The 16,955-nt window shown below is 39.3% G+C and overlaps 1 protein-coding gene across 7 annotated transcripts in view; it reads right to left on the bottom strand.

The window, feature by feature from the left end:
* Positions 1-16,955, bottom strand: part of SPIN1 (spindlin 1) — a 63,708-nt gene that overhangs the window by 11,027 nt on the left and 35,726 nt on the right. For all 7 annotated transcript variants that reach the window (XM_090132657.1, XM_090132652.1, XM_090132653.1 and 4 more), the window contains one exon: positions 1,204-1,252. In XM_090132657.1, the coding sequence (XP_089988783.1) occupies positions 1,204-1,252 (49 nt within the window). The remainder of the gene's footprint in view (positions 1-1,203; positions 1,253-16,955) is intronic.

Below are 16,955 nucleotides of genomic sequence, written 5' to 3' on the forward strand. Positions count from 1 at the left end.
ACAATTGAACTAGGCTAAATTAACATAAAACTAAGCTGGATAGTTAAGTTCCTCAAGATTGTATCATATAGCCTTTATGCTAGCAAATGCACAACCTATTTAGGTATTTAAAAACTGTATATCAACACAACAGTAAAGACAAATCTAGCCACCCTCAAGTACAAAAGGCAACCCACCTCTGATAGTCTTCCCATCATACACTCCTTTCTCTGAGCGGTTGAAAAAGAACAAGAGAAATTAAGTTTTAACCAACTCTACCTGCCTCTAGACAAATAAACTTATGTCTTTGCCTTCTATGAAGATAGATAAGAATGGATAATGATGAGTTGGTGGAAGGGATTAGAGTAATTTTACATAAAATTTTGTCTCTGGGAAACAATTATTACTCATTCAAAAATGTTAAGTCACTGAAAACACACTTGGTAGGCAAACTGCTTTGGATTGATGCATGTCATAAACCACTATAATAGGACTTTAGATTTAAAATGGAACTAGTAACTTTTTAATAAGTTTCAGGCTAAAGCAGAATAGATTTCTCCATCAGAGATGCAGTCAGATACATCTCACCGTTTGACACTAAGATCAATAATGCCCAGAGTATTAACTGTTTTCTCACAGCTACTCAGCAACATTCAGCTGCTAATTAAAGATCTTGTACAGGAAATAATGCATGTCATGAGAATGCGTAAGAAGATATCCTCCACCCATGAATAGCAGCCTTATAACAGACATACTTCAGATGTCCTTTATTTCAGAAAAGTGAAAAATCCTTTTCAAAACTACAGTTCTAGTGAATGGAAGATAAAATATTTCTAAGGTTATTTCCATACTGGTCTACCAGTAAGTATGCTTTAGAATTGTTAATAATGGATGAACATTTTGCCAGATTAACTGAGGTACCTGAGTACATGCGACCGGTTTCTGGCTTGCAACTGCTTCTCTCTGAATCCCAGAGAAATTGTATATTGTAGTCACAAGATAATTTCAGAATAACATTCAAAAATGATGCTTAAAACTCCCTTAGTGGCTTATTCTTTCCTACCACCCTCCAGAAAGAACTGAAGTCTTACTCTACACAAAAAAACTGAACGCTATTCCCTAAATTTTACAGAAGCTAAGTGATTGGAACAATGCAGATATATTTCTAAAACAGTTCTTCCAGTTACACACAGCTTTATTTTTGTAAAAATATTAACAACTTACTTGTGGGAAGTTCTTTTCTTCATCATGCTGGCAGAGACTCCTGCATGACCTACAATATAAATGATGATGGAATTACTGAAAAATAAAGTCTGTGTACAACATCACAAAAATCTATATTAAAAAAATTTATATATAAAAATTTCTCTATGAGCACTAAAATGTACACAATCAAAAAACATCATGTTGTGAATTATCAGTGTACTCCTGCAATGGGAGAAGGCTTTACAGAAATAAGAAATAAGCTTGAAGAGTGATGTGGCTACAATAGCTAAAAAGAAAGCTGAACTTCACTTAACAAGGACCTGGTCTATGTTTTAGAGAAATACTTGCAACAGTTGAGATGACCAGCTAGCTACAACAGTTAAGTGAATCAACTAACTCTGTAAGTGTCTGTTCTTGTGCTAATCAAAAAAATGCAAATGCATGTCTTGCTGAATTAATCAGACCAACATGAAGGAAGTATACATGTGATTCAGCCTAAAGAACATAAGAAATCTAAGCAGTAAACAAAAAGAGGCATGAAGAGAGCAGATCTCTTAAGCTGGCTTCAACTCATATATTCCTTCCGAACAAATAAGAATGTCTAGTACCATGATGAGGAGCATGTTATAGACATGGTTAAATAGAATTTGCATTGTGATTCAGCTGGACATTACAATTACTATATTAACTCTGCCAAGCATAACTTATACTTTAATTGCTGTAATATTTTGCTAAATCAAATAATAATGAAATGTCTAAAGACTTAAAATAATGTGTTTAAAGAGTTAAAGCTTCCTTTTGTGAAGTATGTAAAAGAACGTGGTAAGAGAGTCCTGCATTTTTGCCAGTAGAAGGCATAATGCACAAGAAAGTCCATGACATCATAGGGCAGATGTTAAGCAGTACTGAGAATTCTGACAAAGTACAACGGTCATGAATAAGAGGCTAAAGAAAGGGACTTCACACAGGATTTAGGAAAAGTAGTGAAAACATTGGCTGCATATGGGCTCCTTAAAGGTGAGGAACAATCACCTTGTGCACCTGAGTGCAAACAAAGCCTGGAAGAAGCTAGCAGAAAAATCTGAAGGATGGACAGAAATCTTTGGTGTCATTTTTCAAGGATAGAAGGGCACTGCACTTATTCCAGTGATATTTGGGATGAACGTGAAAACTTGAAGCCTTATAATAAGAGAAAGGAAAGGACAAAAGAAGGCTGGTGATGATTGTTAGAATGCTGCTGGTGAACAGTAGTTAACTTATTTTTTTAGCATGATTCTTTCATGAAAGATAACATGATGTACAAAACATGATGAACACATCTAGAAAAAAATATAAACAAGTTTTCTGAATCAGAACTACATCATCAGAACATACTGAATGCCCAATGTATATGGATTCTTTTCTACAGCCTACTCAAATAGACCCTATTAAAGTCACATCTGTTATATATATATATATTTAGGCTAATGAATGCTCAGGAGATGTTTGGCTTGATTCTGATTCTCCCAGTCCTCTTTGTGATTATTCCTATCATATGAATTGAGAAAGCACCAGGTGCACACTTTGGATAATTATGCACTTCCTCAAATAAATTGATCTCAAAACTAAACCAGGAAATATATGCCTAGAATGGATGGCCTCTCCCTAGGGAAAAGGAGCAAACCAGGCTATTCTCAGTATAGATCACACTCACAGTTTAGTATTAGAAAAAAGGATACTCCTATAAACCCCATCACTGAAATAGGCAGACCTCATCATGTCTTCTGGGCCAGACAACTGCTTGTCAGCTATGGTTAAGGCAGAGAGCATGGGGGATGAGATACTCCTATAAACCCCATCACTGAAATAGGCAGACCTCATCATGTCTTCTGGGCCATATCACTGCTTGTCAGCTATGGTTAAGGCAGAGAGCATGGGGGATGAGATACTCCTATAAACCCCATCACTGAAATAGGCAGACCTCATCATGTCTTCTGGGCCAGACAACTGCTTGTCAGCTATGGTTAAGGCAGAGAGCATGGGGGATGAGATACTCCTATAAACCCCATCACTGAAATAGGCAGACCTCATCATGTCTTCTGGGCCATATCACTGCTTGTCAGCTATGGTTAAGGCAGAGAGCATGGGGGATGAGAAGTATCAGATGGTTAATGGTGGTTGGGAATGCTCAAAAGTTGCAAACTGCCTTGATAAAATCTGCTTCCTCAGACAGGTTTGACAGACCCGAGTCTGGAGGGTCATGCCAGGGAGCCCTCAAATTTCCTTGGCAGTACAGTGTCAAGAAGCTTTTGGCCTAAATGTCCCTAAATGAGACAACATTAACTGTGCATACCAGCAGAAAAGTGTAAAGAGAACATCCTGTTATTCTTTAACCAGTTTGTTCTTTGTTCTAGTTTGCTGACTCCCAGGGTTTCATAGCTACAAGGCCTACCACGGAGTTTATCAAGCCCCATGGTGATTCACCCATAGTTACATCCTCACCCACAGAGAACAATACAGAATAGGATGTAAATGACTAGAATAAAAATATTTCAAGATTTATGGACCCTCATTCTGCAAAGACAGTGATAGAGTGGATATCCTTACTTCTGCCTAAGGCTGAAGACTATCAGCTGAGGAAAAAACATCAGTATTAACTGGGGAGGGAGTGCATGATCCCCAGAGACCCATGTTGAAAATTCCTGAATCCTCTAGACTCAAGTGTGTTGCCACCCCAAGGGCAGTCAAACTAAATGCAGTATATAACGTTGAATGTGCACATTTACTTTTGTTGATCCACCACCCACAGACCAAGGCTCAAGACAATCCTGTGTCCAAGTTAAGTGGTGAAATTTCTCCCTCTCTCTATTTCCCTTAATCTTCTTTTACTCATTTTTTTCAGTAACTGTCACCTACTACTGTAGAAAATTACCTAATTTTGCCTCAAAGTAGTAGTTGTTAGAAAGCTCATTAAATTGTCTGATATGGTTCTGTTGAGTCACTATCTGACTAAGTTGCTCTGGCAACCCTTGTCAAACATACTATTTGGGGGATTTCAAACATTCACCTTCTTCACAACTCACTGAGTGGGATAAAACAACTTTGTCTGAAAAAAACTTTTTCTTGATATCCAACCTGAACTTTCCCTGTCACAGCTGCATGCCTTTCCCTTCTACTGCTGGTCACCAGACAACACTGCCTCTCCACATCCCTCATGAGAAAGCTGTAGGCTGCAATGAGGTTTCCCGTCAGCCTTCTCTTTCCTGGACTGAACAAACCCAGGGACATGCATTCCTGGTGCAGAATATGGCATTTGCTCTTGTTAAACTTCATACCATCCTTTAGAGTCAGAAGGGACCTTTAAAGGTCACCTAGTCCAACTCCCCTGTGATGAAAAGAGACATCCACTGCTAGATCAGGTTACTCAGAGCCTGTTCCAGCCTGGCCTTTAAACTCTCCAGGAATGGGACATCCACATCTCTGGGCAACCCACTCCAATGCCTTACCACCCACACTGTAAAAGACATTTTCCTTGTATCTAACCTAATTCTACCTTCCTTAGGCTTGAAACCATTTCTCCTTGTTCTATCACAACAAACCCTGCTAAAGAGTTTGTCCCCTTCTTTCCTGCAGCTCCCCTTTAGATACTAGAAGACTGGTATCAGGTCACTCAGAGCCTTCCCCAAGCTATACAGCCCCAGCTTTTTCAGCCTGTTCTCATAAGAGAGATGTTCCATCCCTAGGATCATTTTTATGGCCCTAACTTCATGTGGTTTCTGATTTCTCTGTCCTCCAATTTGTCGAGGTCTCTGTGCAGGACTTCTTCACCCTTGAGAGTCAATATCTCCTCTTAAATTATTATCATCTGCCATCTTACTTAATCCTGCATCCAGATCATTTACAAAAATTAGAAAGAAGTCTAGCTCTAGATTTGAGCCCTGCAGAGTCCCACTGGTGACTGGCTCTCAGTGTGATGCAATCCCATTTGCTGTAACTCTTTGGGCCTGATGTGTGAGCCAACAGCTCACCCATGTCATTACATTTTTGTCTAGCCGTGTGCTGGACTGCATTTCTCACAGAAACTTGTGTTGGGACTGGGAATCATTCTCAATACTTTTCTGAGTACATGCATTCTTTTAACATTTCATCAAAGCACATAAGCATTATACCAAGCTAACACATGCTAAAAACAAAAGTCTGCTAAGGGTTTGAGAGGTGACTTTTACTCTTTTTTGGTGTCAGTGGAAGCTTGACAGTTCCTGAAGGAACATGTTTGTTCCTGTATTAAGCTCTAAATTGAAGAGACTGACCAACATTTAGCTCCCCACATCAATATTTTAGACAGTTTAATATATAATCACAACATTTAGATACAACAAACTTACAAGAAGGTAAGATGATACATATTTGAAGATCCGAATAGAACAAACCCACTGCACAACTGATTATAAGCTAATTGCCCTGAAGTCACTCCCATACTTTGCACTAACATTTCAGAATGATATAAACTCATTTAAAGACATTTTAAGCTAAGTTACTGACTTATGTAGCATTTCCCTCAGCTAGCAGATCTCTAATTGTAGCAACAGTTCACTGATTCATGATCATTTTTCTTTCTTAATGGGGATGGAACAAGAGTCTGTATTCCAATTTTAACCTTACACAACATTTTAACAAAGCCAAAAGCAAAATAATCTGACAAATCAGCCTGTCCAAGTTTTCCTTTGTTCAGGACAACTGCTACAGAAATAGGTTTTGCATTATGACTAGAAAGTTCAAGAGCATCCACAGCCAATTCAGAGTTGTAGCTACACTTCAAAGTGAATGGAAGGAGTCTTCAGGATATAACTCATGCCATCTTCATTATCTATCACTCTGGACAGCATCTGTTTTACTGCTAAACAAGATATAGTGGAGATATACCTCAATAATCCATTCAATTATCAGTGAGAATTTTGAAAACGGAGGGGGGTGGGGGTGCAGGGGTGAGGGATAGAGGGTCCACACACATGTAGAAGACAACTTATTTTAACAACTACAGTACTGTTAACAGTTAAAATTTACAAATTTCCTTGCCCGACTGTCTTTCAGCTACAGAAAGACAAGGATACACTTAGGTAAAAAAGTAGTAAGACAAAAACTGTATGATAGGAAGCGAATAAGTTCTGAAGAACTGTGTCTGAGTAACAGCCATGACATGGTTGAGAGTTTATGGATTAAAATCAGGGATTGGTCCAGTAAAGGACACCTGGCGTTTGGAGTCTATTACAGGCCACCTGATCAGGAGGAGCATGCTGACAAGGCCTTCTTGCTTCAACTGCAACAAGTGTCACACTCACAGGCTCTTGTCCTCATGGCGGATTTCAACCACCTGGATACTAGCTGGGATAGCAGGACAGTGGGTGGCAGACAAACCAAGAGATTCCCAGAGTTTGCTGAGGATAACTTCCTGGTCCAGATAATAGATGGACCAACTCAAGGTGAAGCCTTACTGGACCTAATGCTCACCAATGCAGAGAAGAGCATTAGAGAGGTTAAGATTGAAGGCAGCCTGGGCTGTAGTAACCATCCCTGGTGGAATTTGTGATCCTGAGGAATGCAGGCCTGGCAAAAAGCAGAGTCAGGATCCTGAATTTCAGGAGAGCAAAATTCCAACTGCTCAAGGAACTGCTGGATGGGATCCTCTGGAAAACTGTCCTTAAGGGTGTAGGAACAGAACAGAACTGGCAGCTCTTTAAGGACACTCTTCTGCAAGCATAAGAGCTCTCCATCCCACAGCAGAAGAAATTGAGTGGAGAAGGTGGGCGACCAACATGGCTGTGCAAGGACATGCAGCTTAAACTGAAGGAAAAGAGAGAAATTTACGGGAAGTGTAAGCAAGGTTGTATATCCTGGGAAGAATACATGGACACTGTCCGCATGTGTAGAGATAGGATCAGGAAAGCCAAGGCAGAGATGAAGCTGAATTTGGCAAGGGATGTGAAAAATAACAAGAAGGGGTTTTACAGGTAATTGGCAGGAGGAGACAGGCCAAGGAGAGTGTTCCACCTCTGATAAATGAGAACAGAGAACTGGCTTCCTCAGACCTGGGAAAAGCTGAGGTCCTCAATATGTGCTTTGCCTCAGTCTTCATTGGTGGTTATCATGGGACAGATCCTCCTTGTTACCATATTAAGGCAAATATGAGACAAACAGGTGATCTGAGACAGCCAGCATGGCTTCACTAAGGACAGATCTTGCCTGACCAATCTGGTGGCCTTCTGTGATGGACTGACAGCATCAGTGGATACGAGAAGGGCAATGGATGCCATGTATCTGGACTTCCACAATCACTCTGACATGGTCCATCACCACATCCTTCTCTCTAAATTGGAGAGGTATGGATTTGAAAGATGGACTGTTTGATGGATTAAGAACTTGGCTGGTCATAGCCACAGGGTTGTAATCAGTCATTCTGGTGGAGGCCGGTCACAAGTGGTGTCCCTCAAGGGTTGGTCTTGGGACCAGTGCTCTTCAACATCTTCATCAATGCCATAAGATGGAATTGAGTGCACTCTCAGCGAATCTGCAGACAACACCAAGCTGAGTGGTGTGGTCAATACATTGAAGGGAAGGGAAGCCATCCACAGGGATCTGGACAGGCTGGAGAAGTGGGCCCATGAAAACCTTATGAGGTTCAACAAGGTCAAGTGCAAGGTGTTGTGCTTGGGCTGTGCAATCTCAGATATTTATATAGAAGAACTCCTTGAGAATAGCTCTGTAGAGAAGCACTTGGGGGTCCTGCTGGATAAGAAGCTGGACATGAGCCAGCAGTGTGCACTTACAGCCCAAAAGGCCAACTGTGTTCTGGGCTGCATTAAAAGAGGAGTGGCCAGCAGGGAGAGGGAGGTGATTGTCCCCCTCTACTCAGCTCTTGTGAGGCCTCATCTGGAGTACTGCATCCAGGTCTGGGTCCCCCAGCCCAAGAAAGATGCAGAGTTCTTAGAACGGGTCCAGAGGAGGGCTGCTAAGATGATCAGAGGACTGGGGACTCCTATGAAGAAAGGTTGAGGGAATTGGGCTTGTTTAGCTCTGGGAAAATCTCATTGTGGCCTTCCAGTACTTGAAGGGAGCATATAAATAGAAGGGGAAATGACTGCTTACATAGGTTGATAGTAATAGGACAAGGAGGAGTAAGTAAGGCCAGAGCAAGTCTGAGACTGCCTCATGAGACTGAATGTATACAAGTCTATGGGGCTGGATAGTGTGCATCCCAGGGTTCTGAAGGAGCTGGCTGAGGTGGTTGCCAAGCTGCTCTCCATCATCTTTGAAAAGTCATGGCTGTCAGGTGAGGTCCTGGATGACTGTAGGAAGAGTCACGTCACTCCCATTTACAAGAAAGGGAGCAAGGAGGACCGGAGAACTACAGGCCGGTGAGTCTCACCTCTGTGCCTGAGAAGATCATGGAACAGATCCTCCTGGATGACATGCTTGATCACATGAGGAATGAGTGTGTGATCCAAGACAGCCAGCATGGCTTCACCAGCGGAAGCTCATGCTTAACCAATCTGGGTTAAGCCAGCAGGGAGAGGGAGGTGATTGTCCCCCTCTACTCAGATCGTGTAAGGCTCCATCTGGAGTACTGCATCCAGGTCTGGGTCCCCCAGCCCAAGAAAGACACAGCGTTCTTAGAACGGGTCCATGACGGAGTGATGGCATTGGCGGACAAAGGGAAGGAGACTGATGTCATTTACCTGGACTTGAGCAAGGCCTTTGTCATAGTCCTCCACCACATTCTTATCTCCAAATTAGAGGGATGTGGATTTGATGGCTGGACCACTTGATGGATAAGAAATTGGTTAAAAGGCCACAGACAGAGGGTGGTCATCAATGGTTCTATGCCCAGGTGGAGGCAGGAAACAAGAGGCATCCCCCATGGATTTGTCTCGGGACCAGTGCCCTTTAATATCTTTATCAATGACATCAATGATGGAAGCAAGTGCACTCTCAGAAAGTTTGCTGATGATACCAAGCTGAGTGGTGCGATTGACATGGGAGAAGGAAGGGATGCCATTCAGAGGGACCTCAACAGATTTGAAAGGTGGGCCTGGGTGAACCTAATGAGGTTCAACACAGCAAAGTGCAGAGTTTTGCACTAGGGCTGGAGGAATCCCAGGCATCTATATCGACTGGAAGGAGCAGTCCTTGAGAGCAGCCCTGCAGAGGAAGGACCTCATGGATGAAAAACATGAGCCAGCAGCGTGCTCTTGCAGCTCAGAAAGCAAATGGTATCCTGGGCTCCGTCAAAAGAGGGGTGGCCAGCAGGGACAGGAAGGTGATTGTCCCCCTCTACTCTGCTCTTGTGAAGCCCCATCTGGAGAACTGTGTCCAGGTCTGGAGCCCACAGTACAAAAAAGACAGAGAGCTGTAGGAGAGAGTCCAGAAGGGAGCCACAAAGATGATCAGGGGACTGGGGCACCTCCCCTATGAAGATAGGCTGAGGGAGCTGGGCTTGTTCAGCCTGGAGAAAAGAAGGCTGCAGGGTGACCTCATTGCAGCCTTTCAGTACCTAAAGAGGGCCTACAAACAGGAGGGGAGTCACCTCTTCGGAAGGGTAGATGTCAGCAGGACAAGGGGAAATGGTTTTAAGTTGAGGGAGGGAAGATTTAGGTTGGATGTCACGGGAAGCTGTTTACAGAGAGAGTGGTGAGGTGCTGGAACAGGCTGCCCAGAGAGGTTGTGGATGCCCTGTCCCTGGAGGTGTTCAAGGCTAGATTGGATGGGGCCCTGAGCAAGCTGATCTAGTATTAAATGGGGAGGTTGGTGGCCCTGCCTGTGGCAGGGGGGTTGCAGACTCATGATCCTTGAGGTTCCTTCCAACATGGGCCATTCTGTGATTCTGTGAAACAAGCACAGTTAATAAAAATGGGAAAATATACACTGAACAACCCCTGTCACACACAGGTGATGCACCAGCAAGTGCCTGTATGTTGTGTTATTTTGATTTTTGTTGTTGGTATACCACATCATATCATCACGTAAAACAGTGAGAGTTACAGAGTTAACGTTCTGATTCTGTGGACTGCCTTTTTGGAGGCATTTTGGGTTCTTGGAAGGGAGAGGAGGAGCAGCACGGCATTCCTGGAGGACATCTCATGCAGAGGAAGAAAGGTGGTGCTCCTGGCAGGACACCAGCTGCTCTTCCTCTTGCTTGCTCACATGCTGCGAAGAGAAGCATGTTTCCCCTGCAGTCTACTAGTATGAGACTTAGTATTTGGACAGTTTTCTCTCTCATTTCCTTTGATTTTGTTGGATTTAGTAAATTACCGTTCCTCCTCAGATCGTTGCTGTTGCTTTTTTTTTTTTAGACCCATCTGCTATCTTCCTATCCCTCCCCCTTGCCTCCTCTCCCAGAGTGCACAGCCCCCAAGTGTCTTGCCTCATTAGTCACAGGGCCCCGCCCCACCACAAAAAGGTAGTACATTTTTTTTTTTCCTCTCTCTTTTGTCTCCTTCCAGGCTTGTGCCCCTGTCATAAACACAGATCTAGGGATAATTCTGTGACACTGTATCGCCCATCCCTTACTCAAAAAATACCATCTGACCCTTGTCAAGACAAAACATCTTTGTCAAGAAACTAAAATGAGAGAGTCTTTGAAGGGCTACAAACATTACTCCTTTGAAGTGGTAAAATCCATTAGAACAAATTACATTTTGAAATGCTGTTCCAGTTTTCTTTTCCCTAGAGGAATTAAAAAAATTAATTCAAACTACTAAATTCCTTCTGTTTTTTTTTTTTTTTTTTTTTTTTTTAACATACTAAGTCCTGTGCATTTCATTTTCTCCCCAAGATCAAAGGAAAAAATTAAACTACATAAAACTATTATAAAGTAAGACAGAGAAAACTTCAGTGGCAAGAAAAACATGATTCTTATTTCCTATTCAGAACTACAAAGAGCCTGACAAGTTTTGTAAATGAATGTGATTTTGATTACATCTCTACTGTCATATTGATACTGATATAGGTTGGTTTGGTTAGCAACAAGGATTAGTACATTAATTTAAGAACCAATGTATTAGTTTAGCGAAAGGAATCCATAAGTGATAGTTCTAAAACTTCCCATTTCAGCTTTCATGATGAATAGTCTTGTTTTCCTCAATAACTCTGCAGTAAGAACATAATAGAATAATTTCATCTTTTGCCTCAATGGTTTTGCCTTGCACAAAGCACTGGAGTCACAACAGAATACTTGGTATCTTCTGTCTCAAAACATGCAAAGATATTTTCCTCAGGTTCCACATGTATTGCTTTTAAAAAAATGTCTCATTATGGCCTAATAAGCAATGGAAATCTTCCAAACCGGGGAAAAGTGGATGAAAGTGGGTCAAAGATTTCAGTGAATGAAGCTGATGGTGAAAAATGGGAAGAAGTGGGTGAGCATTTAACCACCCTAGATACCACTGGGCATACTCAAAGGGACATTAGCATATTATGAGTCCTTGAAAAAGAATGAATATGTATACCAGTGTACTGCATATGTATGTCTTAACTATTCAAATGCAGAGCCTCAGAGGGCCTGCTTGCCTATCATGAGAAATAAAGGAATGCCGCTTTCTAACACCGCACTGGAGTTAGAGAGTTTTCTTCCTGGATTTTGGATGACAATACGTGCTTAAGACTTAAAATGCTGACCGCAAATAAGAGTACTTTATACAAACATATTGCTAATATTCTCCTTCAACTAATGATTGCAGAAAATAAAGCAGTAACCTGGTTCACATAACTTCTCCTGAAATCTCTGGTGTTATCTAAACCAGTATCTAATTATACTTCAGTCACAGCATTAATCACTCTTTGTCAACTGCTCAATGTGCAGCTAAAAGATAATTTTAAATATCCCTATTTCAAGGATAACATCTTCAGAAAAATCTTTCAGGAAAAAAAAAATAGATGTGTTTGGTCATAAGCGGTAATGTAGCTGCAGATATTATCAGATGTTAATGTTAACCAGAGAAGAAAGTCATGATCCTCCTTTATTATATACACACCACACATTCAAAATACTCTGTATAACCAAATGGCCTTATGCATAACAGTAGAAGAATAAATTAACACTCAATATAAATTAAAAATAAATGTATTTGTTTTATGCTTTTTTGAAACAGCCAGTAAAGACAAAATTTAGTGGATCTGAAGGAGAAAATATTTGTTGACCTTGTTAGCATAGAAAGATGCATTTTACATAACAGAATGTGAACACAAACTCCAACTCAGTCAAAAGCAACAAACTAAGCATTGGATTGTCACACGGTCTGCATGTTTTTTTAAGGCCAATTCAGCTCAAAGTAGATTATTAAGGTAAGTCTTTAAAAATTCAACAGCAAAACTAGAAACTTCTGCCTCATGAAGACAAAAGAAAACAATAACATAAGACATTAAAACGTTATCTGTGGATGCTGACTCTAAGGAACACAGGTGTTATTTCAGCTGAGGAGTAACAAAAAGAAGATTATGGAGAGGGATGGAAGTAAGCTACTGGCAATGTCTTTACTATTGTACGCCTTTACTATTATTACATAGTTATCTCTTTGAACCATCAAAGTCAGATAAACTTTTCAAAACAAACCATAGCATCTCACTTCTCTCAGTATTCCCTGTATTTAAAATTAGCAGCAGAAGCTGGACCTTTGAAAGCTGAACTTCAGAATCTGCTGTGGAAATAGCAGTAATCCTGTGGGAATTATTTTTGAACAGGGTGCTACTACAGAATTAATTTCAGAGATTTTAGAGCATGCTTTTGTGCACCTAATACTGCCCAACCAGAACTTAAAAAGGAATGGGGAAGGAATAGGATTCTTTTCAATTAAAACAGATTAAGAGTACAAAGATAAAATAAATTTTTGACTGCTTAAAAAATGTCACTGAAATCCCAAGTGTCACATCTTGGACTGAGAGCTCTTCTCAGTTTGCAGTAGCAGTAACCTACATTTGCCTTTAAGAGGGAAAAACTAGAGAAGCATCTGTGTCATTAAATTTCTATTAGTTTTCTTTCCTTCACTAAAATATCCAGCTCTGTTTTCAAACCATTCTGATTGTTTCTGACCATCACAGTTTGCTGAGATTCTGTGCCTCTAGAGGAAAACTGCTAATAACTGTAGAAGACCACAGGCTTCTTACAGCATTAACAGACAAACATGAACTACACTAACAAGGATCAAACATAAGAGTAGATACAACAAGAGTAAATACGATTTATTTCACAATCAATTGTACTATATAATGTTAATAAAATATTGTCTATATTTCCCTGACTGGGGACAGATATGCATAGACATTATAGAATAGCTGGCTGATCTACTGAATCTACATCCTGAAAAACTTCTCTACACTTCTGAGAAAATCAGAGATTGTAGTCATGGAAGGTACTGTTGTGAAAAAAACAATCAAAAAACAAATCCAGCTTTCTTTCTCCATCCTCAATCCTGTCCTTTATTTCTCAAGGTAGAACTATGAAGCATGCTCTTCATTAAAGTTTGATTTCAGAACCCTAGTTTTTTTTAACCAAATGTATCTTTACACTTGCTTTATAGCAAAGAAAAGCATTTTCTTTGTAGGAAGGAAGGACAGATGAAAATCATCTTTTTTTTTTTTAATCAAAGAAGCTGGTATACCTGAAATGTCACTAAGTCTCCACCTCTGAATGAAAGCAAGATCAATTACAAACAGCTTTGGTAATGTATTAATTTTTACAATAATCCTCACCACCCACATGAATGCTTGACACTATCACTAGATTACAAATCCTCAGATTGTTTTTTGCTGCCTGTACATGATTCCAAAGTCTCTTATAATTCCAAGATTATTTTATATGACCCACAAATCAAAGAAAGTGTGTAAATTTCTTTAAAAAACTGGATAGCCGCTTAATTTCTCTTGAATTAGGAAGAAAAATTAATAATAGAATATACCAACTTAATATAGTTTATTGTCAGATGATGCTACTTCTGTTGGCAAGACTTTAAGAACTTTCTTCCATTTGGAAGTATCCAGCTGTTCTGCATAAAACAAACTACTGTTCACATAGTTTCTTGGAAATGGCAATTATCTTCAAAAAAGGAAGGCAATAAATGTCAAAACAGCAAAGACATTTGAATCAACACTCCTGTAAAAAGCAGCAAAAGCTGTTTAAAAGTTACTTATAAATGCAAAAGATATTTCACAGTTGTTCAAACCATTATTGTGTATGCACCAAATATCTTATTCCCTCCACACCGTTAATATTATTCTCAATTATTTTAAACAAAATAATTGTCAAGTCTAATAATTGCTTATGCACTTGCTTTCTTCTCAAAATCTCTAGGAGAATAAATCCTATTAGGGTTATTCTTAGTAGGATCAGTACTATCAATAGTAGGATAAATCCTCAATGTTTGCACATTAGAAAAGAAAATGAATAATACATTAAGCCAATAAAAAGTCACAAAGATTGCTGACATTTTTAATCCTAACACACAGAACAGGTGTCATTTTGTGACAACTACAGGCCTAAGTCATTCCTCCCTGGCAAATTAACTTATTAACTTGTAACTGAGTAAGAACTCTTAACCTGCTTGCAAAGAAGTCTTAGAAGGAAAAGGCAGTCTTCATTTAATCATTCCAGCACTTGACCTAGTTGTACTTGTGATTTCTCTGCCAAAGACACAAAAAGCACAACTAACACACTACAATCCTATTTCGTATCACACTGGAAGGCCTCTTTCTTCCTGACTTCAAAATTATTTTATAAACTCTCATGAACTCAATTATTGTTTTTACTTTTCTTTACAAAAGGAAAATGATCACTCAGTAAAACTACTGTGATGATAATGCTCCTTCTTGCTAAGTAGCTGTCTTTAAACAAAATCTCTTACCCAACCTTCATTGCTGAGTGGGCTATGCAGCTCTTCTAATGATAAGTGTCTGTTGTCCTACCTATGCATAATCAGGAAATATACAGCAGATAATTCATCCCCATATTTTTCTTCCTAAAAAGCAAGAAGCCAGCAAATATAACAATAATGAGAAACAAGAACAGAAGAAGGTCAGCAGCTGTCCACCTCAAGAAAAGAAATGCTAGAGGCTGAAAGCTGTCAACATCCAGGCCAGGCAAGCAGATATGCAAGAGTTCAAGACAACCAAATGTATCTAACTTACTGGTTGTTTTTAAATGACGTAAGTTCATCAAATGAATACAGATTTAAGGACTTTTCAGTTAAGATCAGAAAACTTCAGTGTGAAAACGCTGTATAGGGATACTAAAAAGAAAATGTAGTATCTGAAGAAATTTTGTATTGGATAAACTACGATGAGTTATTAATGGAAAGTGAAAATCTGTTTGAAAATAAAAAAGAATTCATAAACATTGAAAGAACAAGTAGGAAGCAGTATTTTCCATAAAACATTGAAGTAAAATTTCAATTTTTTTTAAATGTAAGAATTTTAGCCATTAAATAAATTATCAGCCTTTAAATAAACTTTCATTTATGACACTTCAAATCTGTGCTGTAATTATGTTGTTAACTGTATATCACAATTTAATTATTAGACAAAAACTCTTCTAACAGTTTCCTTAAAAAAATCAGAGTCTGCATTCTTTCAGCTTGGTGTAGTGTTTAATTAATTAACATTTAGAAGTCAACAATACTGAAGTTAAATATCAAGTCAAAACCTTTTTTTCTTTCTGTTCTCTCACAAATATAATTCTTCTCTCACAGGTACTCTGCGAGTGTCAAGAAGAAGGATCATTTCTCAGCTGGCTGAATAAAAACTCACTGAAGCTGGTGCCTAAGCCTTTGCAATGGATCATTCCTATGAAAAGCAACATTCCTTTGAGACGATTTATTAGAACTGCTATTTGCAGAAGTCACATTTGAAATCAGTAGATGTTTCAAATGACAGCAAATTAACATTAGTGGAAGCTAATCACATGTAAAAACAGTAAGTTACCAAAAGGTTTCAAAGAAATTTTCCTTTATTGGTGCTTCAGTTCTGAATGAATTCGGCAAGTACTTGAAAGCAGCAAAATGGGTATTTTTAAAGACAACTCCCTTTCCCAATTTGACACTGTATTCATTTGGGTTTATTGACATTTTTAGAAAAGCAATGATTGTCAATGGTTGATTTTAGGTAATGCCCTACATCATTGTATGGGAACTGCTGAATCCCAGCAGCCTGAACCTCTGATTGATTACCTGAAGTGAGCAACAAGTCAGCCACGGGAGCACAGGTGAAGGCCTGGCTCCACCTCTCATAGGCACATTTAAGAGCTGACTACCAGTGGGAAAGGATCTCTTCTAGAGATCCCTCTAAAGTTTTGTAGTGAGCCTAGGATGCGGGTAAGCATTCTATCCATTCTCTTTTTGTTTTTATAACCTGCTTAGCCAACCTCTCTTGTTTATTTCATAATTATAACATCTTTATATTCATTGACTATACAATCATGCATCTACAAAGCTTTTTACTGTGTTGGCCAGTAATGAGTTTAATTTCACTACACAATAAAAAGGCAATTCTATTTCTCTCTGAAAAACATTAAGTAATTTCACAGAAAAAATAAAGTTATATATTTATAATGCAAATCATTCTATATAATAATATATTACTTAAATAGGAATTAAAAAGACTGAACTCATTTTGTTTCTAAAGGGCCACGTAGAAAAACAGAACAATTCTTCATCACTTTATGCTTTTATTGCATCATTGCTGATAATCCTCACTTCAGAATACACTAGACTGACTGTGACTGATTACTCTATTAAACTGCAAAACTTTAA

The sequence above is a fragment of the Phasianus colchicus genome, chromosome Z, assembly GCF_987193195.1.
Source record: "Phasianus colchicus chromosome Z, bPhaCol1.hap1.1, whole genome shotgun sequence".
Classification (NCBI taxonomy): Eukaryota; Metazoa; Chordata; class Aves; order Galliformes; family Phasianidae; genus Phasianus; species Phasianus colchicus.